This window comes from Saprolegnia diclina (assembly GCF_000281045.1).
Source record: "Saprolegnia diclina VS20 unplaced genomic scaffold supercont1.18, whole genome shotgun sequence".
Lineage (NCBI taxonomy): Eukaryota > Oomycota > Saprolegniomycetes > Saprolegniales > Saprolegniaceae > Saprolegnia > Saprolegnia diclina.
Genome location: NW_008246085.1, coordinates 158577 through 181945, shown reverse-complemented (window position 1 = coordinate 181945; position 23369 = coordinate 158577). Strand labels below are relative to the sequence as shown.

Here is a 23369-nt window from a genome sequence, read left to right as displayed (position 1 = left end):
GATTTTGGTTGGCGATCGATTGCGCATGGAGCCCACGCAGCAGCAGCAGGCCGAGCCCACGGAGCAGCCACCATCGACGGCCAAGGCCGACAAGCTCGCCGAGTTCAAGGCCGTCTTCCGCGAGTACCTCGTACGCAGCGCGCCCGTGCAACGCCGGGACTCACGCTATACATCCTCGTAGCTGCACACGCAGGTCGTGCCCGAGGCTGAGGCCGACGCCATGATGGCCATCTTGGAAGCGCCGCTGCCCGTGTGCTTTCGCCTCAACTATGACGGCCTCGAGTCGGAGCGGTACCATTTCCGATCGTTGGACGCAGCAGCAGCAGCATCCTCGCTAGGTTGAAGTCGCTCTTCGGCGAAACCTTCCAGTTTGATGCCACCAAGTACAGCCACAACGACGTGCCCATCCACCCGCCTCGGTACGCTGCAAGAGCATTCGACGAGCGTCTTCCTCACGTCTCTCTCCTAGTCCGATTGCGTGGTATCCGCAGGAAAAGACGGCGTGGCAGGTCGACTGCGGCCGCAGCGCCTTCTCCAAGTCGGGTACGCCCACCTTATAAATTAAAATGGCGTTCAATGCTCTCGCGATGCGTAGCGCATCAATTTGAGGAAGTGCGCGACTTCCACGCGACGCTGCTCAAGCACACGGAGTACGGCAACATTGACCGTCAAGAGGCTGTGAGCATGCTTCCGGTGCTCCTCCTCGGCGTGCAGCCTGGCCACCGCATCCTCGACATGTGCGCGTCGCCCGGCTCCAAGACGACGCAGATCATCGACTTGCTCCAGAACCAAGCCGGCATGGTCGTCGCCAACGACATGAACAAGAAGCGCGCCTACATGCTCGTGCACCGCCTCTCGCGCAACACGCTGCAGTCGGCCGTCGTCACGTGCACGCCCGGCCAGGACTTTCCGGGTCTCTATGACACCAACGGAGTTCTTCAACGCACCAACGTCTTTGACCGCGTCCTCTGCGACGTGCCCTGCAGCGGCGACGGCACCTTGCGCAAGAACCAGGGACTGTGGAAGGACTGGCACATTGGCCAAGGCCTCACGCTCTTCCCGACGCAGCTCGCGCTCGCGCTCCGGGGCGCCTCGCTCCTCAAGGTCGGCGGCACCATGGTCTACTCGACGTGTTCGTTCAACCCGATCGAAGATGAGGCGATCGTCGCCGAGCTCTTGCGCCGCGCGGACGGCGCACTCGAGGTCGTCGACGCGTCGGGGACGCTCCCGGGCCTCGCGTACCGCCCGGGCCGCAACAAGTGGCAGGTCGGGTGGCGGTCCAAGTCGCGCGCGACGGCCAAGGGCCACATCATCAACAAGGTGCTTGTCGGCGACCAAGAGCAGCTCCACCAGTGGTTTGACACGTACGAGGACGTCCCGTTCCAGCTCCAAGCCGACCGGATTCTGCGCGCAATGTTCCCGCCCACGAGCGAAGACATGCTTGCGTCGCTGCGCCGCTGCATGCGCCTCGTGCCCACGGACCAGGACTCGGGCGGCTTTTTCATCGCGGTGCTGCGCAAGGTGCGCGAGCTGCCGGGCGAGAACCAAACGGGCTTGGCGCCGCTCGATGAAATCGAGAATGGCAAGCCGCCCGCGGGCTACACGTGCAAGATCTGCGGCATCCAAGACGACCATTACATGAAGAGCTGCGCGCGCTACGAGATCAAGGAACCGTCGGACGAACCGGTCGCCAAGAAGCCCCGCGTCGAGCACAAGATCCCGAAGGAGGCTCCGTACCGCCGGATTCCCGACGACGTGTGGGACACGATCCAAGCGTACTATGAGATCACGGACGCGTCGCTCAAGGTAGAAACCAAGTCTCTCTCGATGGCGATCACAGGACACGAACTGCGGTAGAACTACTTGTGGTGCCGCGCCGACTCGGGCGCCAACCTCAGCTACGTCGAGGACGGCATTGCTGCGTCGTGCTTGGCCGGGGACGCCATCCACGTGCGACAACAAGACACGGCGCTCCGATCTTACTGTCGTCGATGCCATAGATTGTCAACACGGGTCTCAAGATCTTCACCAAGGCCAGCATCGGCAAGGGCACGTACTACCGCCCAACGACGGTACGTTGTCCTTCTATCTATTGGGCTGCGTAAGTTGAATACGCTTTGACAGGAGGGTCTCGCGGTGCTCCGCCCGTACATGAACGCACGTCTCCTCGCCTTCTCGGCGCGCGACCTCAAGCTCTTGATCGAAAGCGAAGTCGCGGTTCAGTTTACGGCGCTGGAAGACGTGGCCGCGCACCCCTCGACGTCCGACCTGGCCAACCTCCCGCTCGGGCCCGCGGTCGCCGTGCTTCTCCCGGTGGCCGGCATGGACGACAAGGTGTTCAAGATCCTCCGCGACAAGCTCCTCCACAACCTCTGGATCGGCAAGGGCGCGTTCCTTCCGCGCCTCGCCAAGACGGTCCGCGACGAACTCAAGGAGCTCATGACCACGTACTTGAACTAACGAGCTACTAACTACGAAGTGTCGCTCGTTGCCATGGCGTCGTAATTTGTCATTTTGCGGCGGGCTTGCATCGACTTCATGAGAAAGTAGAACGAGTCGCGCTTCTTGGTTTGCGGCGTCAGCAGCGTTTGGTCCGTGACCGGCGCGCCGTCCGAGCCGTCGCCATGCAGAATGCGCGAGAGCACGCGCGTGAACTCGGCCCGCGGCACCCCAACCACGCGGCACTCGGCGCGCTCGACCCACGTGGCGAGGCAGAAAGCCGCACTCGCGATAAGCAGCAACAGACACACGCGACTACGCAGCGCGCGTCACCCTTGTCAGTACAGAACGAGTACAAGCGTACTTGTAGTAGGCAGGAACCTCGTACGCGAGGAGCGTGTAGTGGCAGAGGTTGCCGACGATGACGCCAACAATGCCAGTGAACCACGACGCCACGACCTGCGACGGGAAGCGCATGCCGATCCAGACGCGTGTCCACCCAATGAGGAGCACACAGGCGGTGAAGATCTAGCACCCGTGGTAGCATCATGAGCAAGAAGCGTGGGTACCGCGCTCGTGACGGGCGAGACAGACGGTACAAAGTACGTTGGACCGACAATGACGATCGCCATGTGCGAGTCGAGCGACGGAAACCCCATCGTGTCGGGGTCCGTGCACTCCGGGAGGTGCAAGCGGGCGTCGTAGTCGATGGGCCGCTTGGCTTGGACGACGTACTGCAGCGCAAACACCGCGAAAAGATTCCCGACAACGTTCCAGACGTAGCGAAACCCGAGCTCGGGTGTCATGGCCACAAAGATAAACCTATTTAACGCAATGCGATTGAGCAACATCGCTGGCTAAAGACGTGTGGACCAAAGGACGAGCGAAATGTCCTGCGTCCGGTACCGCGACGTAAGACTGTGCAAGACGACGCTGAGGCTTGGCCACGCCTACGTCGCCGTCGTTGACACCATCACGGAAGGCGTTATCTACCTCCTTGTACCGGTACATGCGATACACGATGCGCATGTCCATCGCGAGGAGCGGCCGCGTCGCCTGGCGCCGGGGCATCTTGCTCGGTCGCGATCTTATTCCAAGTCGGTTATCCGGATGCACATTTGAAACGGCAAATGACGTGGCAGCAGGAGAACGCGTATCGATGGAGCGGTGCGGAAGTGGACACATATTGGCACTAAAATGGATATTTTGTCATGCAATATAGCGAAATTCTATCAACAAATGCCCCGAAAGACGAGCGCGTCGACGAACGGACTGCCCATTTGAACCATGAGGAAAAAGCACAAGATGCCAAGCAGCACTGAAATCGGCAGCGCCGGAAGCGCATTGAAGTGGGCGAGCAAGTACATGGTGGCCGCGAGCCCCTACGATAGATCGAGGATCGTCGCACCACTTGGCAAAAACGACGTACGATAATGACACAAACGAAGCACGCGACAAAAGCAGCAAAGCCCGTCATGGCCGCGCGCGCAACGAGCACACTGTAAAAGATAAAGTCGCCAAGGCCGAGCTTGATGGTTTCCCGAGCGTCTACGTGATGGTTCATCGTCACTGCATCGAAACCAGCCACGTACGTTGGCCCCCGGCATCGGCAAAGACGAGAGCGACGTCCGGATACGACTTGTGCGCCGCCACAAATGTGATGTTGTACTTCGTGTAGAGCATGCGCCAGCAGTCCTTTTGCCGATCGACGTACTGCAGCGCGACTGCGCGGACGTGGTGGCCGTTGGGCGACCCCACGTCGACGCAAAAGTCGCGCAATTGCGACTCAAATGTCAGAAATGCGTCGTCGCTTCGACGCTGCACCATCTCCATGTCACTCGAGGCCGCTGGCGCCATGGGCAGCGCACGCGTGCTGCCCGACTTGTGCTTGCGCACGTGGCCGTCGTGGATTTCGGCTTCGTAGAGAAGCCCTGGCATCGGCCGGCCTTCCGACTGGATCAAGTTGACCTACCAGGACGCCTTCAAATCAGATCTGAGTCGTCTGGAAACGCACCAAGCACCGCAGCGGGCCGCACGGCGTCAAGACAGCAAAGAGGTCCCAGAAGGCCAAGGCGAAGAGAATCGCCCACGTACTCCACTACATCGCAGATGCCATCCTTTGCAGTTCGCTCGTCGCCGTACCTCGGGCAGCTGGCAGAGCTGCCACGCCATGATGACGCTGGTGAGAATGAGGTACATTCGGCCAATATTGGGCGAGACGCCCTTCTGGTAGAAAATGCTGACCGTCCCGACGATGGCAAAGTTGTACATGATGAGGCTCGTTGTGTAGACTTCGAGGCGCCAGTGGAAGAGCCCGCAAAAGATCTTCTGCACGAGCGCGCTTCCAACGAGCCCCAGTAGCGTCGAGGACGACAGCATCAGATAGCCCGTGAGTCCCTACGCGATAAGTGTACCTGATGGGTTTCGCGCCAGCCAAATTGGGTCGTACGATCATGCAGTTGACTTTGTAGAGCAGGACGACCACAAAGGTCACGATCGCAATGAAGAAGATGACGACAAGCGCGTTCGTGAGCGCTTCGATCGTCTTGGTGCCCGCCGTCGCACTTGATGCGTCAATGTCCTTGTAGTAGAGGTATTGGCTACAAGAGCAGTCGTGAATCCACTCCATCGTCCTCAAATGCTCTATGTACTTCATCGCGGCCTGGGTCTCGCTGTCTTGCACCGAGACAGCCACAAGACTAGGCATGCAATCATGGTATTACGGCTGTCTGCATGCCATGGTGCGTACCTTGTGAGCACCATGGTGATCAAGACAGGCCAGAGCACGGCAAGGAACGAGTTGAGCTGCGTGATGACCGAGGCGAGGCTCAAGCCGCCGAGGCTTGGCGCCGGCTCGTTGATGCTGCGGTCAAGCAGAGGCTCGTCGTAGAGCTGCTTGCTACAGCAGCAGTCAGCCATGAGCCGCCATCGGCTGCGACCGCCACGTACTAGCCGACCGCGTCCATCGATCGATCTTCTTGGCGTTTGGGAAATCTCGAAAGATATGCCCGCAAGTGGCCAATCCCACGCCTCCACGGTATCCGGCTTTCCGGATACGAAGCCCAAGTGTTCCACGCGCTGGAGTCGGCTGCACAAGTTGTGCTCAAGTTCGTCGACATTCATGTATTAACGTTAATAGTAGATAAGTGGATAGTAGTAAGCTTGACTTTATATTAACACGGTGCACCAATTACGCGGTGGCATAGACAGCGAGGCCGACAAGGGCGAGCACACCGCACTGAACGTTTGTGCTCACAGCAGCGCTGGGCGCCTTGGGGGCCGCCGTCGAGGGCGTGGCCGTCGTCGCCACCGGCGTCGCGACGACCGTGGTCGGCGCCGTCGTCTTGGTCGAGTTTAGCGTCGACCCATCGCAGGACGTGTTGGAGACGAGCGTGAGCTCGGGCTTCTTGCACTTGGCCATGCGGAGGAAGCACTCGTTGTCGTAGTTGACGCCGTCTGAGCCGCAGACCGGCGACAAGATCTCGATGCAGCCGCGGATCGGGCAGCCGGCCTGCGTCGGCGAGCCGCCGCAAGCGCCCTTGCTCACGAGTTTGATGGTCGGGTCGGCGCAGGCGGCGATGTCGAGCTTGCACTCGTTTCCGTACGTCTTGCCGTCCGAGCCGCAGACCTCGTCAAAGAGGTCGATGCACACGGTCGGGCACTTGTCGGCGGCGGCGGCGAAAGCGGCGAACGCAAGCGACGCGAGGAGGAGCTTTGCCTGCATGTTGGTAAGTTGTCGAGTGAGATGAGCAAGCGCGGCCATGCGGTTGGGAGATTCCCTTGCAACAACGTGCCAAATTCTTAATTGTGCTGAGAAGAGCGGGGTTTTCAAGCTTATATGGTAAGGATAGGTAGAGGTGAGCGAATTCCCCGCAGTGAATCGACATCTGGACTAGCATCTGAGAATAGTCAGATAGCAACACACCCACGTTTGATTGGCGAACTTCGCGCAGTCAACTCAATTTTTCGATTGAGTTCCACCAATCAATACATTAACCAAGTCACGCTGATCCAGGTGCCATCCGTTTTCTCAAATCGCAGATATTTCAGAGTGGTGATCGTGCCAACGTTGGTCGATCCGCGTGTTATAACACTGTTTGTCGCTGGGCAGAGAGCAACGGCAGAGGGCCTCCTCTCAGCGACAAGGACACGGCACTGAGACCACGCGCGTAAGCTTACCAAAAGCATCTGAGAGTTGGGTGTGTCTTGGCGCCAAAATTCTAGTACGGTCGTGCTCCATTTTTTCAAGCTTGAAGTTTGGATCGATGATGGAAGATCGCAGTGCTGCTATGCTAGTCAGTCCTCGTGTCGAGGGTACGTACTGGTGGATGCGCTCAGGTTCTAGATCCGCCAAGCACGTTGCGCAGCTGAGAAGCACTTCGTACGGAAGCGGTAATCAGACGTGACCAGTCTAAGGCAGCGATACTGTTGTGAATGTGTTATAACACTCAGCCAGGATCGCGCCGTTTCGCTCAGGATACTGATGGCGCAGCAGATCGATCCGGAGGAGGCCGAGACGTCGGACGCCGTGTACCCGGCACGAAGCAGCTCCGTTGCCAGCCTGAACAAGCAGCTGCGCGAGCTCGAGACGCGCTACCACCGCACGCGCCAGCAGCTCGACAAGACGACGCTCAAGGTAGTTCAGCCGACGTCAGAACTCCATGTCATTGCGCAGTAGCACGATGCAATGGCCGCCGAAGTGCGAAAGGTGCGCGCCGACAACAAGGCGTACGAGAAGGAACTCGCCAAGAAGGCTGCGCTTGTACGTCGACACTGGCGGTGCAATCGCGTGATCTTCGCCTTCGGTAGCTCCAACGGCTGGCATCGGACAAGAAGATGGTCGAAGCGCAAGCTATCGCCAACCGCGACTACGCCAAGCGCATTGAGCAAAAGCTTGCCATGGGCGCCAAAGGCCAGGTAGATATAGCCCACGTATGGACCAGAATGACGAATGGCGTAGGCTGCGGCCGCCCGCCACTCCGAAATGGCCGCGCGCATGCTCGAAATGGAGAAGGACCGGCACGAAACCCTACTGACGCTAGAGTCCAAGGTACAGCTGACGTCGCTTACAGTCGCTTACGCTGCGAAAAGGACGACCGCATCAAAGACCTCGACGCCAAGATTACCGTGCTCAAGCGCGCCCTCGACGTACGATCATCGGCGCATGTATTTCTTATCAATTCGCGCGCGTCAGGTTCGCGTCCGGGAGCTCGGCTTAGACAACAACGTCCACAATGGCCTCATATACGAGATCGCGCGCCTTCAGGAAACGAACGCGTCGCTCGCGCTGCAGCTCGCGCTGGAAGTCGACCAGTCGACTTGCCTCAAGGTACGTGTCCAGCAGCTCACTCGCTGCTGGTTGGACGCAGTTGCAAGTAGAGCGTCGTTGCCAAGAAAGACGCCGAGCTGCAAGCGATAGACAAGGTGCGCAACGACCTCGAGAGCGTTGTGGCACGGCGGGAAGAGACGATCGCCGCGCGCGAGACGACTCTCGCCAGCCTTCGCACCGACATCAAGACGCTGAAAGAAGAGAAAGCCTTGCTGCTGAGCTACGTGCAGGAGCAGACAGAGAAGCTGCTCAAGGGCGAAGCGGCCATGAAGAAGCAGGCCGCCCAGCACACGCAGGCGATCGAAGCCCTCGAGCTCGAGCTGCAACGACGATCGTCGACGATGGACGAGCTGACGGCGTCGGCAGCCGAGAGTCAACAAAGCTACGACAAACTGCTCCAAGTACGGTGCAGTACCCATCACACCTTTTACGATCGTGTAGGCGTACACGGTCACGCAAGAGGCCATCACCCACGAACGGTCGACCTCGGACGCGCTGCGTGCTCTCTTGGACGAGAAAGCCGACGAGCTCGAGGCCGAGGGACACAAGGTACCAGCGTACATGAACGCAGCTGCTGCACGCGTCGTTAGCTGCGTACTGCGTCCAGTGAGATGCAGGCATTGCGCCTGCGCGAAGAGGCGCTTCAAGCCACGTGCAGCACCCAGAGCTCGGACATTGCCGACTGTCGGCGCCAGATCGAGGTCGTTGCATCGTAAGTACACGAGGCTGACGAGGCGTAGGCACTGGAGGCGCGCTGTGGAGGCTTGAGCGACCAAGTGCAAGCCCACGCGGCGTCGACGCGCGCTCTGCAATTTGAAATGGAACGGTCGCTCGTGGACCTCGCCAGCGTCTCGCACGAAGTAAGATCATATACCGCGAAATGGTGCGAGCGCAAGAACGTTCTGTAGCGCAACGAAGCGGCGCGGGCGATGAACGAAGCCGTCACCATCAGCGCGACGGCGATGGACGAGCAGCAGCTACTTCGCGACAAGCTCGTGGCGCAAGCAACACAGATCGAGCAGCTCAAACAGTCCAAGGCGCTGTTGCAGAATGCGATGCTCGAGCAGCTTGCCGCGCTGCGGAAGCAGCTGCAGCTCGAACGCGTCGCGCGCGTCGCGGCCGAGAGGAAGCAACCGGTTAGCGTCAGTACGATCGACGAGCTCCCGCCGCCACCGCCGCCCACCAAAGTGCACGTGCCGTATGTCCTCCCGCCCGACCAACCGGATAGCACGCTGACACTGCAGGATCTGATCCATTAAATAGTATCAATGTGTCAAGCGAACTTGGTGGATATGGCGCCGCGTGTCCGTGTCGACAGCATGAAACAGCTCAACGTCGACGTGCAGATAGCCCGTGTGCTTGCCGCCCCACGTGAGCGCGACGTCAAACTGCCGGCTCACGCCAATGTCCCGCGGATGCAACGCGAGGACGCCTTCACCACCGGCATCTCGGGGTCCTTCGACCTTGACACCGACGTGGAGGACGGCGTCGGTCGCACTGCGTCTTGTGACCGACGTGTGCACGACGCCATGCGCGAGCGCATCGGCCCACGACACTTCGGTGCAGTTGGTGTAGTCGTCGTGGGCGCGGATCGCGTCGTCAGCGACGTCATACCCCTGCGTCACGCTCTGCGCGAGCTCATAAATCTAGTCAAGAGGACAGTTGGGCACTTGATCCATCGATACGTCGTACCTTGCGCTGGGAGCGAAAATTGTCTACGGACGGCAGAGGAAAAACCACCGAGAGTCGCGCGGGTTCCACTGACTGCACCGCTACGCAGCATGCATTGAGACTGAAGCTGCTCTATATTGTAGGGTACCGATGGACTCGTCGTCGGACGGCGCGTCGCAATACTTGCACTCACACGGCGTCGACGACGACGCTTGCAGCTGCTTCCACGCGTGGAGCTGCGTGGCGCCGCCGCTGAACGCGTGGTGCATCGGGTACGTCAAGAAGTTTTCGGGCACCTTCTCGAGCTTCTTGCGCGCGCACTTGGTCGCGGGCCGCTCCAAGAACGACGGCGGCCGCGACAACGACGTGGCGGACGACGCGCGCATCGAGTGGCCGCGCGTGAGCTTCAGCGGCTCCCATAAATTTGCGTCCAAGTTGCGCAGATGGAAGCCAAAGTGCTGCACTTGCGACTCTTTCGAATGCAACTGCGCCGTGTGCAACCGGTTGACTTCAAGGCGAAACTCGGCGCAAATGGGCTTGTGCGGCGAGCCCCCGACGTCTTCACACAGATAGTACGCGTCGACCGAGAGCCGAGGCTAACCACCGAGTTTACACGTGAAATATAGGAATCAATCGCACCTCGACTCCGGGCAGCGAGTGGTAAAATATGCGATCGGCGTACGCCAGGTCGCCAGGACCAAAGAGCCGACGTCCCATCGCACTCGTCGTCTCGCCAGCGCCCAGCACCCTCGGAAACGACGGTGGAAACGCAATCGGCGGCTCTTCAAAGCCGCACAAGACCTACATATTCACCGTCAACGGCCGACAACTCAATCTCGCAGCGAACGTCGTTGCTGTCCATGAGCGTTCGGAGGCGGTCGCACTGCAAGACGTCGTTCCACTTGGCGACCGCATCGTCGTTTGCGTCTTTGGCGGCTTGCACGAGATCGCACTGGGTCTCGCGCGCCTTTCTTGGTGGCCCGCTACCCAGCTGGGCCCGCAAGAAGGAGCGAAACGAAGTCGCGCGGTGCGGACTCGCCTTCTCGTCGTCGTTCGTTGGCTCCATCGGACTTTGCACAAGGCCAAAAACAACGTCCGACTGGCGCATCTCGCACGTCGTCTCGTACACCCTATCGTGCTGGCTACGCGACGACTTGGAGTCGGTCGAGGTCCGGGCGCGGGGCGGCGCCTCGCTAAAGTACGCATCGAGCGCGTCGTCAGCGGTGCGTTGGCGAAGTTGCGCGCTCATGGCCGCGTCGATGCGCTCCTGGAGCGAGCTGCCACTGTGTGCTTGGAGCTTAAAGTTAAAGTTGCCTACGCAATGTCCTAAGCCGTCACACGCTTTCAGCCATTAGGTCATACCAGCAAGGATCGTGTGGTGGTATTGGTGCGGAAAATCCAAACCCGGGTTGTCGACGTCGGGCGAGAACGTCTGGAGGACCTTGCCCATTTCGGCTAGCTTGCGGTGCATGAGGTAGTCCTACGCCAGCCCTTGAGCTTCGTCGTACACGCTAGAGACGCACCTCGCTCGACGGTTTGAAGGCGCACGTCGCAAACGCGATCGCAACGTCAAAGTACCGAAGCGACATGCCCGTGATGTGGCGCGACCCGCTCCGGCCTTGGCGATCGACATCGATCGCGACACTTCCGGAGGCGACGTCGGCTTTTCGCGCAAACACGAGCTGCAAAATCGGCGCGTCCGTCGAGTGGAGAGCCTTGCGGCTGTGGCACGCAAACACTTGGTACTGCGTCAACGGTGCGAAGCGCGCATTGAGGTGCTCGAGGACGCTGCGCTTGGCGTCGTCGACGTCGACGCAGTTGAGAAGCCCGAGTACATAGATATCCATCGCGCGCGACGGCAGCCAGAGAGGGAGCAAACTCCTTGGAAACTGCGACCGACACAAGTCGTACGAGGATACAAAGAGCCTTGCGTGTCCCAAGGCGTGCACTGCATGGGCGGCGGGAAGCGACGGGCGGCGGTCGATGGCCGACGCAGCCTCCAACGCATCGGCGGCGTCCAAGCTGTGGCTCTGCCGGCGCCGACAGCAGCAGCGCTGGTAGACGCTGTGGGGCGAGATGCCACCGTAAATGACGGCGTTGACAAACCCTATGAATCGAGATGAGCGACGCCGACGCGTCATGGGGGACCGGTGAGCGGCGCGAGCACGTTGTTGAGAATGAGGACAGGCACAAAGTAAGCGTCTTCAGTCAAGTCCGACATGTTGAAAACTATCGAGGTATCAAGTGATGGACCCAATCGCGAGGCGAGTCGTACGCCAATCGATGACGTTGGAGATGCGAAACACGAGGTACGCGCCGACGTACAACACGAGCTTGCGCCCGACGTCGTTGTAGGCAACGGCGGCATTCCGGTTGGCCAAGCTAACATCGCATCAGAGTTAGTATCAATATCATATGGGAACATGCTACCCGACTGGGCTGCCGAGGCGCTGGCGCATGTCGTACTGCACGCGGAAGAGGAAGAAGATCATAAAGAACCAGCCGAGAACGAGCCACGCGTAGTGGCAGCCGACAGCGTACGCGATCTCGTCGAATCGCATCGAGTACGAGTGCGTATCGTACGCCTTGTCTATGTGCCACGACGACGTCGTAGGAAGAAGACGACGGGAGGTAGGACGTACCGAGGTACGGAAGGACGCTCATGAGCAGCGCGAACGCTGCCATGCACCAAAAGTAGGAAATGAAGCGCTGGTGGAGCACACGCTGGTCGTCGCCCTTGCAGACCCAGCGGTAGAGGTTGACTGCCATTATGCAGTGCCAGCAGATCGAGCCCATGAGCGAGAAGTGCAGCACTAGAAAGAAATGCGATGAGAACACATATCAACGACAGACACATGCAAGGACTACCTGCACATAGGACCTGGCCCGCATGGTCACGCCACGCTTCGCAGGCGGCAGTCCAGTTTTGGTCGAACCAGTCGGGCGACGCCGAGGCGTTGGCGAGGTCGAGGAGCTGCGACGGGTTCGATGGCTTGAGCGCCTCGAGGAGTATGCGCGCGACGCAGCCCACAAAGTCGAGCCACGCGAGCACGTGCACGAGGCGGCCCACCGAGTCGACGTACACCTTGCGCGATTGGCGTACTCGGTAGGCGATGATGATGTAGAGGCAGCCGAGCACGGAGAAGACCGAGCAGCCAATGCCGAGGATCGGGCGCAGCGGCAGCACGCCCACGCTCGGCTCGCCACGGGCCTTGTCATCGGACCAGAGGCGACACGGGACCGACGACGACGACATGCAGCGCTTGCTCTCTAGCACCCTCGGTGACCTGGACGGGTGAGTGTCATCATCATTGCTTCGAACTTCGAACCAAGGTTTGAGTCAGCCGAGCCAGAACCGGCATTAGTGTCTTCGAACTTCGCATGCCGTCAGCCAAGCGCTTTTTAACATAGAAGCATTAACTAGCAGCAAGGACAGGCGTTGAAGGCAAGTTTGGACCAAAGAGCCGGGCGACCGTTTAGCCGGGCGGCGCTTATGTAACCACCGTGTGCGTGGCTTGTATCACCATTAGTGCTCGTCGTCGCCAGCAGCTTGGACACTGGACGTGCCGAGACGAACAACCGGACGAGGGGCTGCGAGCGTTGGGGCCAGCAGCCGCGAACGTTGAAGTCGCCGTGCGGCTTGGCAACTGCCAGGAAAATTCAGACCTGGCGCGCGGGCGTGGGAATCAATAAAATAAAATAAATAGAATAAAATAAATGCGATCCATCACCCGACTTCAACACCGCGCACTGGATGATAGTTTCACTCTCAGGACCGGAAATTAATTCTGCGAAATTCCCGCGGTCCAGACGTCGCGCGTGGCCGAATCCTGCGGAGCAGCATGTCTCTACAGGACGCTCGCTGTGCTCGGACGAATGTCGCGCGACCTTGCTGCTCGAGCAACCTCGCTAAGTGCCGAGTATAAAGTGTAGTGCACTACTGAGCGCGGCCAGCAGCTTGTTGTCTAGTGCAACCACCTGGACGCTCCAAGGTGCCAGTCGCCAGATCTGAAACGACGACGGGAAAAGGAATGCCAGCCCGATCATCGTCGCATTCAATAATAATAAACGTACCGCGCTGAAATATTAAAACTTTCGTCCAAACGTTCGCGAATCCCATACGACCTGAAGTCAAAATGCCCTGTATTCTGTTGGGATGGAATTAAAATATTGGGCAAAGGCAAAGGCAATAAAAAAGAAGAATAAAATACTCGACCATCCCTGGAGCAACATTTTCCTACGGCGCCGAGCGCATTAATCAGATGGAGCCGTCGCCCTCGACCATGTGCAGTACCGACCAAGGAGCGGTCGTCGGTCACTTTGCGATACGCTCGCCTACGCACGAGGACTCGAAGCTCAGCGACACCTTGCCGCTGGACGACGACGACCAAGACGACGACCTGCCCGACTTTCCCGACGCCACGTCCTCATCTAGCTCCTCGTCCGACGAGACGATCATCGAAGACCGCCTCCTCAAGCCAATGCCTGTCCTCGCCGTGTGCCCGATGGCCGACGCCCACACGATGCTGCTCGACAAGCCGTCGATGCTTGGCGCTGTGCAGATCAACATGCCGCCGCTGCCGCTCAACATGCACTCGCCGCCGCAAAACATGATTCTCAAGCGCGACCCGCTCGCGATCCGCCAGCAGTACTGGAGCCAGCTTGGCATCAACCTCTCGGTGCGCGACCTCGAGCGCTCGACGGGCCGCCGGCGCATCAACCGCGAAGGCATCAAGGTCAAGCTCAACGACGTCCACATCAAGCCCAAGTCCAAGAGCTTTTTCAAAGCCTTCTCGCGCTGGGTGCGCAACGACTCACGCGACAGCGACATCTCGGAGGCCGCGGTCGAAGAAGCGATTGCGACCGCCGAGTCGCCCATGTCGTCGTCGTCCTCCGACTCGGAGGCCGATGCGACGCCGCCCAAAGAGTCGTCGATCTGGATGCTGCAGCAAGGGCGGTTAACACCGCCCCGGACGTCGCCGCTTGATGCGCCCACCGAGAAGAAGCAGATCAAGTTCAACGAAGAGGCCGTCATGTATCACATCCCGCTCCACCGCGAGCTCTCTCGGCGGCAACGCGACGCAATGTGGTACACGCGCGAAGAGTTCATTTCGATGGTCGAGCGCAACCTCGACGAGATGTACGATGAGATGGAGCGCGAGTACGAAGAGCAGGTCAAGATGGAAGCCGCCGAGAACGACATGATGGCGGCCGAAGAGGACTACCAGCGCCGTGTCGCGGTCGAGATCCAGAAGCAGACCGAGACATTGCTGCAACAACAGCTGCGAGCCGCCGCGCTCCTCCAGCAGCAAGCACAGCTCGTCAAAGTCGCGCCACGTGGCTCCAAGGAAATCCGATTCAAATACCTCAAGCACCTCGGCATCCACAACAACTAACTACTACTATCATCACTACTATAATACTCTTATCTATAATCAAAATCCACATATTCGGGTGTACACTCTGTCTTCTCCTTCGCACGGGTAAAGTCATCGTCTTGGTCGTCGCCAGCGGTGTCGCCAGCCTTCGTACTGACGATACACCCACGCCGCCGACGGACGGTGCAGCTCAACTCAGGATCAGCGTCGCAGCTTCAAGGTGTCGATCGGCCACACAAGGTGACGTCGCCAATCGGGTGCGAGGAGTCCGAAGGGGCTGGACGACTCGCAGCTGCTCACCTCTGCGGTGTCGACCCGTCTCGAGCCCACTCTCGAGGGCGTCGAGACATGCTGCGGAAGCTTGCAAGGGAGAAGATGGCTTCCTACGTTGGCTTCTTGAGCTTCGAAGAGGATCGGACGACGAAACCAGCATGGTCAAAGGTCCCACTCACGTCCACGAGTGCCACGCCTCGCGCTATAGATATGCAGATGACGGACCTGGTTCTCGTTTCCACGTGGCGTCCTCAGAGACGATGGCGCGAATCGTGGATCGCTTTTGATTGGTCAAACGTCGTCATTGCGTAGTGGGTCTACTACACCAACCTCATCGCACGAAGAGTTTGCTCTGCTCCACCGAGGTCGCGTGTCGCATCCGCTCTTGCCCGTCGCCGACCAGGTCTGCTGTCTTCCTGGCTGCTCTGCCAGACAGCGGCCATATCTTATCGCAAGAGCTTGATTTGAATCATGAGAAGGACAAGATGTGGCACCGATCAAAACATAAACTAATGAATTCAAGTTAGTACTTCCGACCGTCTAGCACTCGTCGGCTACACTAAACCAGATAGGAGGACGCAGACAGTGTAGATCAATGCGACCGTCCACGACATCGTCCTAAGCCGGGAGGGGCAGCGTTGGCATCGTTGGTCGTCGTGGCTTGAGGCGCTGGCACCCAAACAAACCCGAGCTCGTGACGCTGCTGCACCACGTTGTCCAAGCTGCGCTCGGGGTCCTTCTCGGCCAAGATCGCACGCAGCTTGACGTCGCGATCTTCGTCGGACATGCCGGCATGCCACCCCACAGCGTGCTTGAGGACAAAAAGTACGAGCTCGATGGCCACGGCGAGCGGGCCGTATAGTTGCGGCACGGCGATGTTGAGCGCCGTCAACGTGTCCAGGTACGAATTCACCATGGACAGAGCTTGGTCGCACCGCGGCAGGAGCCCGCGCACCGCTTGAAACCCCGTGCGCGCCGTGTCGACGTCCATGCGCAGCGGGTAGCGCTCGTCCTCGATCGGCCGCTTCGTCTGGGGGTCGCACATGAAAATGAAGCCGCCGACCTCGCCGTTGAAAAACCGCTCGGAAGGGGTCGGCGCTTCCATGTCGTCGCCCAGGCGGTGCTCTGTGAAGAGCCATGCCGTCTCGACGCGGCTCGCCTACAGCAAATTCTCATAAAGCGACCACCACATAAATGGAATGACGTACCACGGGCGACGGTCCAGACGCGTCGTCTTTCATTGTCGGCAATGCACTAGCGCTCACCTAGAACGCGCGTAAGCGACGGCAGACGAGTTGAGAAGGTTGTACCTTGGGTGGCAGTGCGCTCTCCGCACCTTGACCATCGTCGTCAGTCTTGACCTTCTTTGCGCTTAACTCTTGAGATTCGTCGCTGGGTCTCTTCTTGGAAATCCGCGCCGGCGTGTGGGTCGTGGTCCTAATACAGGCATCGATCATGTTGCACGCCGGCTTGCTCCTACGTGGCGTCCACAAGGTCGAGGCTGGCGCGAGCAAACGCCGCAAGCTGCTCGAGCGCAGCGAGTCGCTCGTTCCGCGGGAGAGCCTTGCTGTACTTTGACAGCGTTCTCGCGATCATGCAGTGCGCCTCGGGCACGGCGCCGGCCGGCGCGAACGTCCATGGGCCATCCTTGTCCGCCCGCATGCTGAGCACGATCGAGAGGAGGTCGTCGCGGGAAAGGGAGTCTTTGCCACCGAAGGCGGCGTGGAGCCAGCGTCCGACCATCGCGCTGTCAATCATGGTCGCCGATCGCAATGCAAATGCTCTTCTTCGATATCCCACCAAGCGTCGTTCAAGGAGGTGGATTTTATTTATCACATGCATTTCACACGTGGTAAATGCGTGTGAAATTCAATAGCTCGGTTCCTTGGGAAGCATTAGTGCATCGACAGCCAGCATAAAACGCGGGCCAACGAAGGAGGTGATCACATGCATACAACCAAATCGGTCATGCGCCCTCCTGCGCCTCTGGCTCTGCAAGGGGCGCGCAGGTGGTCGAGGTATCGTGGTGAGAATTATAAAATAGAATAAAAATTGAAGATATGGTTTCATGAGTACCTACTTGAAAATTGTATGGAGCGGTGTGCAATTCACAGCCGTTTTATTGCGGAGCGTCGATTGGCCAAAACTGCACTACCGGAAACAAGCCGTCATATCGAGTTGCCACGTCACTGCGATCGACACAGTGCTAATATGGCAAAGGTACGAGTGAGTGGCAAGTCGATACGTGTCTGAAGGCTTGATACCGTATGCCTCACACAGCATACATGCAGTTCAATCAGGTGTCTTTAGTAGACGAACTTGAAGCGCACGAAATCCGTGGCTGGCGACGACAGGAGCACCACTATGTCGTCGTCGCCCGAGGTGAATTGGGATATCACTACATACAGAGCTTGTAGATCGTTGCCTGCGCCTCGCTTCAGTTCGCTCAACCTTTTGTAGTTGCACTCCAGGAAGCCCTCGCTTGTACGCTCGAAGCGTTAGTTGGCACGAACTTGAAGCCGTTGGAGCTCAAGAGCTTGGTGAGAGTGTTCTCAAACTCGGTACCCGGCACCAAGCAGCACATTTGGTACTGTACAGTCCTTGGATTCGTGCGGATGCTGAAGATACAATACGTGAGAGTCCATTTCGATTTGTGTGCAAACCGAGAGCTGGGATGATCGAGTCGTCGCACTCGGGTTGACAACATGTGCGCTGGAGCTTGTTGATATCGCTCGAAGCACTGATGAGCTCGTTTGGCAAAGTGCGTCGGCGACACTGGCGCCAAGCATTCCCTGTGCCAGCGAGGTCCACGTACCTCGCCAAGGATATCATCAATCGTAGGCTCCTTCCGCAAACACATACACATGCCAGACGTAGCTCTACGCGCCGTCCACACAATCGTGATACTCTACGAGTTGCTACGACGAGGTGAGCTTGTCGTGTACTGCCGCTCTCCGTTGTAGGTGTAGTTGAAGTGAAGCTCCTTTGTGCGCTTTGCTTTACGAGAAAGGCAACTTTCGAGGTAGCAACTTGCTCGATACAAACACGTTTCTCCAATCTGCTGGTCGTGCACCGCCTTGCTCTCGTGACCCACGTATCCCACTCATGGCCACTTCGTTGCCATCGCCGTAGCCAGAGTCACAGCCAAGTCTTTGCCAGGGCCACGCTTCGTGCACGGCGTCCTTCTGCTCATCAGCGTGCTACCACCGCATCGGTGGCACAAAGCTCGGATAACGTGGACGCGGTTTTGATTGGTCAAAATCCATCGAAATATTTGCGATTGTTTGGTGCTCCAACCATCATGTCGTCGACGATGGGCTCAGCGGCCCAAGCGAAGAAGACGGTCAAGCCAGCGAAATGGAAGTCGGGGCCGCCGAATGGCAAGTCCGGTAAGAAGAAGCCGATGCCATCGCTCGAGGAGAAGGCGCTCGAAGAAGAGTCCACCGAGGTCTCGGGCACGACGCCGGCGCCGACCAAGGGCCGCGTCATGAGCGAGAGCGACTCGTACTCGAGCGAGAGCGACGCGTCCAGCTCCGAGAGCGACGAAGAAGAGGAGAGCAGCTACAAGCCCGGCGGCTACCACCGCGTCCGCGTCGGCGATGTCTACAACGACCGCTTCACGGTGCTCGACAAGCTCGGGTGGGGCCACTTCTCGACCGTGTGGCGCTGCCACGACGCTACCACGCAGCGAGACGTGGCCATGAAGGTGCAGAAGAGCGCGCAGCACTACATGGAGGCGGCGCGGGACGAGGTCGAGCTCCTCGAGTGCGTCAACGAGGCCGCGAAGAAGAAGGGCGGCCCGTACCCGCGCGTCGTCAAGCTGATCGCGAGCTTTGAGCACCGCGGTCCCAACGGCTTGCGTACGTTCAATCTTGCACAACGACGAGGACTCATGTGTACGGTAGACATGTGCATGGTGTTTGAGATGCTCGGCGACAACCTCTTGACGCTCATCAAGCGCTACGACTACAAGGGCATTCCGCTGCCGCTGCTCAAAGTCATCTCCAAGCAGATGCTCGAAGGCATGGCGTTCCTGCATGAAGAGTGCAAGATCATCCACACGGACCTCAAGCCCGAGAACGTCCTTCTCGTCGATGCGCTCATGAAGCTCCCAAAGCTCCCGAAAGCCCCCGTCCGACCCAAGGATGAAGCGTCCATGACGGCCGACGAGCGCAAGAAGCTCAAGAAGCGCAACAAGCGCAAGAAGCAAAAACAGAAAAAGGCCGACGAGGTAGGGGGCCCTACGATCGAGGACGACGCCGACACAGCGCTGGCCGACGACCTCGCTGCGCTTGCGATCGCACCCATGATCGACGATGACGCATTCATCCTGCGGGATTTGGAAAGCAGCAGTGTCGCCGAGCCGTCGACTCCCCTCGAGGTTGGTGCCATCGCTCTCTTTCAACACTCGAAGATTCATCCTAAGAACGTAGTCGTCGCTCCACGAGTACTTGGTGGACGCCCGCACGAGCCGCGACTACGCCATCTCGTCCAACTTTGCCATGCGCATCATGGTCGCTGTGCCGCCGCAGTTTGTACGTCCTCCTTGCAACGATGATGGTCGTCTGATGCTGGACTAGATGTCGGCGGCCATGGGTGTCGGCAACCGCGTCTACCGCCTCAAGCTGCGCATTCCGTCGGCGGCCGCCAAGGTCATTCCAGGCTCCCGCAGCTCGACGTGCTTTTCGTTTAAGTACGCGACCATACACTGATAGAAGGAGAAGACGAGACTGTTGATGTAGGTTTTACAAGACGACTGACGACGATGACGCGTCGTACAACGCGCTAGCGTCGACGATCCTCGGCGCTGGGACCGAGGTCGACCGCGTCGAAGTGTGGCGCCTCGAGCTCGACGCGCGATACCTGGACCTCATCAGCACGTTCCTTGCTGAGTCGCTTGGCCCGGTGTTCCACCTCGTCAACGTCCGCGCGGCTGCTACGCATGCGCTCTGCGGCTTTCACTTTCCCACCGAGTCGCCGCTGGACCACGCGCTGCAAGGCATTGTGTTGCCGTCGCCGCGGCTCCTCCGAAGCATCCACGAGCGCGTTGCGTCGTGGCAAACGCTCGCAACGACGCGGCACTTGGACGAAGCGACCAACGTGCCGCTCTACGACGTCAAGATCGCCGACCTCGGGAACGCGTGCTGGACGTACAAGCACTTTACCCAGGACATCCAGACGCGCCAGGTATGTACTTGGAGCTCTCGAACGATTTCGATCATTTGGGATAGTACCGCAGTCCCGAAGTGCTCTTGGGCCAAAACTACGACCAGTCGACCGACATGTGGTCGATGGCGTGCTTTTTGTTTGAGCTTGCGACGGGCGAGCTTCTCTTTGACCCGAAGAGCGGCAAGAACTACTCGCGCGACGAAGATCACCTCGCGCAGATGATGGAGCTGCTCGGGAAGATGCCGAAATCGTTTGCGACGAATGGCAAGTACAGCAAGGACTACTTCAACAAGAAGGGCGACCTCAAGAAGATCCACAACCTCAAGTTTTGGGGTCTCAAGGACGTGCTCATGGAAAAGTATGAGTTTGCAGCGGACGAAGCCGAGCCGTTTGCGACCTTTCTCGAGGCCATGATGAAGTTCCAGCCCTGTACGACCCACTCTATCGATATATATATCCTGAAATACCACGCTGTGTAGCCAAGCGCGTGACGGCCGCCGAGATCCTCAGCCATCCGTGGCTCAACTAGTGTAGATATGATAAATGATACCTCCTGTCTCGCCACTGTGGCGTGGACCTATGAATAGCTCTTGCGAGTCGTTTCTTGAGTTTCGACAACGGAGGCATGGCGCTCAACAACACGGCGGACGAGTACTCGGCCGACGAGGTCTCGGCGCTCAGCGGTACCTATCAGAAATGAGATTCGGCTTGCTCAGCTTACCTCGGTAGCTGTCTTTTCGCTCTTTGACGAAGACGGCGTCGGGCGCATTTCGATCCAGCACCTCGAAGCTATCTTTGCCAAGCTCGGTCGACCGCCCCACGAAGGTACGCGTATGCGTCTCCTCGAAGCCGTGAGTGACGATACGGTAGCTGACGACCTCCTCAAGTCGATCGAGCTGAGCCAAGACGACGAGACGATCACGTTTGAGGAATTTCTACTGCTCGTGCGCAAGCAGCCCGACATTGGTACCTCATCACACACCCTGCGTTGCATCTTAGGGTGCGACGTAGACTCGCCGTACAATGTGGGCCCGGACCCCAAGGTGATGGAGTTTATCAACATCCTCGAAGAGTACCGCGCGAAATGCGAGGAGGACGGCAACTACCTCGAAGCGCAGCGCGCCGATACGCAGCTCGTGGCGCTGCGCACGCAAGAGGCCAAGCGGCAGTCCAAGTCGCTCAAGGCCAAGCAGATCGCCGAGCGCCAAGACATTCAGATTGCGCACAACATGCAGTACACGGACTTCAACATGGCGTGGGACCAGTACATGGAGGAGTACGACAACATGGCGCAGGCGTACATTCGGCAAATGACCGACAAGCACAACTTGGATTTGCGCAGCTTCCAGGAAAAGCTGCACAAGGAGCTCATGGAGCGGCCGCCCAAGTTTTCGAAAGAGCTCATCGAGTGGCGGCGCCGGCAGCACCGGCTCGCACAGCAAAAGAACTATGCCGAGGCGCAAAAGATCAAGCTCATTGCGGACGACCTCGAAGCCGCCGAGCGCGCCAACATGAACGAGAACCTCCAAGTCATTTTCACGCGGAAAGAAACTAAGTTTCGCCAGCAGCAGCAAGCCGAGATCCAAGCGCTTCTCAAGCGCATTGACGGCCGCCGAAAGGAGCATATCAAGCAGCGCAACCTCGACTCGAAGCGGCTCCTTCAGCGCAACCGCAACGTCCAAGCCGTCCTCGAGTCCAAGCAGTCGGTCGAAGCGACCAAGAAGCTCCAGGACATCCGCGCCGGCCTCAACCCGCGGGACCGAGTTGTCTCCAAGCACCCGCAGTCGGTGATTCCGCCCGAGGCCCGCGTCATCAAACCCAAGAAACCTGCGCCGCGCGACGCCAACTCGACCACATTCATCACCAACAACGAATAGCGTCATTCCATTGTCTGGTGTAATAACGGCTCCTTCCAGTACCGTCTACTGTACTTCACCAAGCGAGTTGCGATCCAGTCCATTTGATGGTAATTTTTATTTGATTTTCGTGTTATAAGATCGTATTCCTAGTCGTTATACATCCAATGCGTCTGGCACGTCGCCTCGTCCTTACTATTGTAGTTGGAGGAGGCGTTGACGAGTTGGCGGGCGCTGTTGATGGGGTAAGTCGGTGAAACGCAAGTCGATGGCTCTGCAAGCGGCTCCATCTCGGACGAGGCGAGTGAATCCAAGTCGTCCGTCGAGCGTGGCGGTCCATTCGACCACAAAGTAGCTCGAGTTGGCTGCTGCAGAGTCGCGAGAAGCGAGTCGTTGGAGGCGATGGCGGCGTGAATCTGGGTCTCGAGGCTCTGGACCCACGTATGGAGCTGCGAAATTGTCGTCTTGTTCTTGGCAATGGTGGCGTTGGCGTCGACCAAGTGCACCTTGATGTGCTGCACCTGGGCCTCCTTCCGTGCAAGGCGGCGCTCCATCTTCTCCCGCAACGCAGTGATCGTATCGTCGCGCCGAAGGACGCGGTGCGCAAGTTGAATCACGCGCTCGTTGGCGGCGTCCAGCGCGTCACTGGAGGAGGTTGTTGCTGCTTGGGCCTTCAGGCTCGTCACTTGTTCCGAGAGCTGCGCGATCGTGTCGTCCTTTTGAGCGACCGTGTCGGCGAGGACCGTCTCGGTCTTGATGAGTTGCCCGTTGAGCTCCAAAATCGTAGTCTTGTTTTCGGCAATGACGGCGTTGGCGTCGACCAAGTGCATTTTGATGTGTTGAACTTCGGCCTCCTTGCGCGCAACGCGGCGCTCGAGCTTTTCACGGAGCGCAGTGATCGTGTCGTCACGCCGAAGGACGCGGTGCGCAAGCTCCAGCACGTGGTCGTGAGCAGCATGCAGCTTCTCGGTCATGGCGGCCAAAGCAGCTTGGTGCTCGGCTTGCAGACGTTCGATCTCCATCTTGTGGTCGCGCGCCAAATCCGACGCGATCGGCGTGTTGCTGGTGCGAGTCGCAGAGCGCACCGCAGTGGCAGTAGTGGAGCGTGTAGCTTGCTTGGCTGATGCCTTGGCCGCCGACTTGGTGCTGGTGGTCCGGCGGAACGGGTGCGAGATGCGGAGTTGGGCTTCGAGCGCCGCAATGCGACGGGCCTCCTTGTCCTGGTGGTACGTTGCGCTGTAGAGAACCATGTTG

At 58.9% G+C, this 23369-nt stretch overlaps 11 protein-coding genes across 11 annotated transcripts; 5 read left to right on the top strand and 6 right to left on the bottom strand.

The window, feature by feature from the left end:
* Positions 1-25: 25 nt before the first annotated feature.
* Positions 26-2460, top strand: SDRG_06557 (hypothetical protein; the record flags this gene model as incomplete). The annotated part of the gene is made up of 8 exons (XM_008612338.1): positions 26-130; positions 182-291; positions 339-419; positions 470-543; positions 596-1806; positions 1858-1950; positions 2001-2072; positions 2125-2460. 8 exons carry the CDS (start codon positions 26-28, stop codon positions 2458-2460), a joined length of 2082 nt encoding a protein of 693 aa, XP_008610560.1.
* SDRG_06556 (hypothetical protein) lies at positions 2429-3541 on the bottom strand. Its single transcript, XM_008612337.1, has 5 exons — positions 3433-3541; positions 3313-3389; positions 3009-3261; positions 2804-2967; positions 2429-2754 (listed from the first exon to the last, which is right to left on the bottom strand). Exons 1-5 carry the CDS (start codon positions 3508-3510, stop codon positions 2472-2474), a joined length of 855 nt encoding a protein of 284 aa, XP_008610559.1. The 5' UTR covers positions 3511-3541; the 3' UTR covers positions 2429-2471.
* Positions 3542-3625: 84 nt separating this feature from the next.
* Positions 3626-5437, bottom strand: SDRG_06555 (hypothetical protein). Its single transcript, XM_008612336.1, has 9 exons — positions 5389-5437; positions 5189-5338; positions 5091-5138; positions 4889-5039; positions 4582-4836; positions 4454-4537; positions 4032-4407; positions 3869-3987; positions 3626-3821 (listed from the first exon to the last, which is right to left on the bottom strand). Exons 1-9 carry the CDS (start codon positions 5403-5405, stop codon positions 3672-3674), a joined length of 1350 nt encoding a protein of 449 aa, XP_008610558.1. The 5' UTR covers positions 5406-5437; the 3' UTR covers positions 3626-3671.
* A 72-nt stretch (positions 5438-5509) lies between these two features.
* Positions 5510-6313, bottom strand: SDRG_06554 (hypothetical protein). The gene has a single exon (XM_008612335.1). It carries the CDS (start codon positions 6200-6202, stop codon positions 5630-5632), a length of 573 nt encoding a protein of 190 aa, XP_008610557.1. The 5' UTR covers positions 6203-6313; the 3' UTR covers positions 5510-5629.
* Positions 6314-6922: 609 nt separating this feature from the next.
* On the top strand, positions 6923-9027 carry SDRG_06553 (hypothetical protein; the record flags this gene model as incomplete). Its single annotated transcript, XM_008612334.1, has 11 exons — positions 6923-7075; positions 7118-7201; positions 7249-7356; positions 7400-7489; positions 7531-7587; positions 7634-7768; positions 7819-8169; positions 8210-8317; positions 8359-8469; positions 8509-8628; positions 8677-9027. The coding sequence occupies 11 exons, from the start codon at positions 6923-6925 to the stop codon at positions 9025-9027; spliced, it is 1668 nt and encodes a 555-aa protein (XP_008610556.1).
* SDRG_06552 (hypothetical protein) lies at positions 8989-12761 on the bottom strand. The gene is made up of 12 exons (XM_008612333.1): positions 12308-12761; positions 12082-12252; positions 11870-12029; positions 11715-11821; positions 11588-11668; positions 10963-11546; positions 10802-10919; positions 10287-10753; positions 10079-10240; positions 9588-10035; positions 9461-9540; positions 8989-9414 (listed from the first exon to the last, which is right to left on the bottom strand). The coding sequence occupies exons 1-12, from the start codon at positions 12693-12695 to the stop codon at positions 9034-9036; spliced, it is 3147 nt and encodes a 1048-aa protein (XP_008610555.1). The 5' UTR covers positions 12696-12761; the 3' UTR covers positions 8989-9033.
* An 862-nt stretch (positions 12762-13623) lies between these two features.
* Positions 13624-14906, top strand: SDRG_06551 (hypothetical protein). The gene has a single exon (XM_008612332.1). The coding sequence runs from the start codon at positions 13702-13704 to the stop codon at positions 14833-14835; it is 1134 nt and encodes a 377-aa protein (XP_008610554.1). The 5' UTR covers positions 13624-13701; the 3' UTR covers positions 14836-14906.
* A 670-nt stretch (positions 14907-15576) lies between these two features.
* Positions 15577-16869, bottom strand: SDRG_06550 (hypothetical protein). The gene is made up of 4 exons (XM_008612331.1): positions 16571-16869; positions 16401-16527; positions 16299-16355; positions 15577-16249 (listed from the first exon to the last, which is right to left on the bottom strand). Exons 1-4 carry the CDS (start codon positions 16846-16848, stop codon positions 15683-15685), a joined length of 1029 nt encoding a protein of 342 aa, XP_008610553.1. The 5' UTR covers positions 16849-16869; the 3' UTR covers positions 15577-15682.
* A 1534-nt stretch (positions 16870-18403) lies between these two features.
* Positions 18404-20788, top strand: SDRG_06549 (CMGC/SRPK protein kinase; the record flags this gene model as incomplete). Its single annotated transcript, XM_008612330.1, has 7 exons — positions 18404-18950; positions 18996-19471; positions 19524-19625; positions 19671-19783; positions 19833-20277; positions 20322-20688; positions 20739-20788. The coding sequence occupies 7 exons, from the start codon at positions 18404-18406 to the stop codon at positions 20786-20788; spliced, it is 2100 nt and encodes a 699-aa protein (XP_008610552.1).
* A 96-nt stretch (positions 20789-20884) lies between these two features.
* SDRG_06548 (hypothetical protein) lies at positions 20885-22136 on the top strand (the record flags this gene model as incomplete). The annotated part of the gene is made up of 4 exons (XM_008612329.1): positions 20885-20942; positions 20989-21084; positions 21130-21225; positions 21271-22136. The coding sequence occupies 4 exons, from the start codon at positions 20885-20887 to the stop codon at positions 22134-22136; spliced, it is 1116 nt and encodes a 371-aa protein (XP_008610551.1).
* A 128-nt stretch (positions 22137-22264) lies between these two features.
* Positions 22265-23365, bottom strand: SDRG_06547 (hypothetical protein; the record flags this gene model as incomplete). Its single annotated transcript, XM_008612328.1, has 1 exon — positions 22265-23365. One exon carries the CDS (start codon positions 23363-23365, stop codon positions 22265-22267), a length of 1101 nt encoding a protein of 366 aa, XP_008610550.1.
* Positions 23366-23369: the final 4 nt, after the last annotated feature.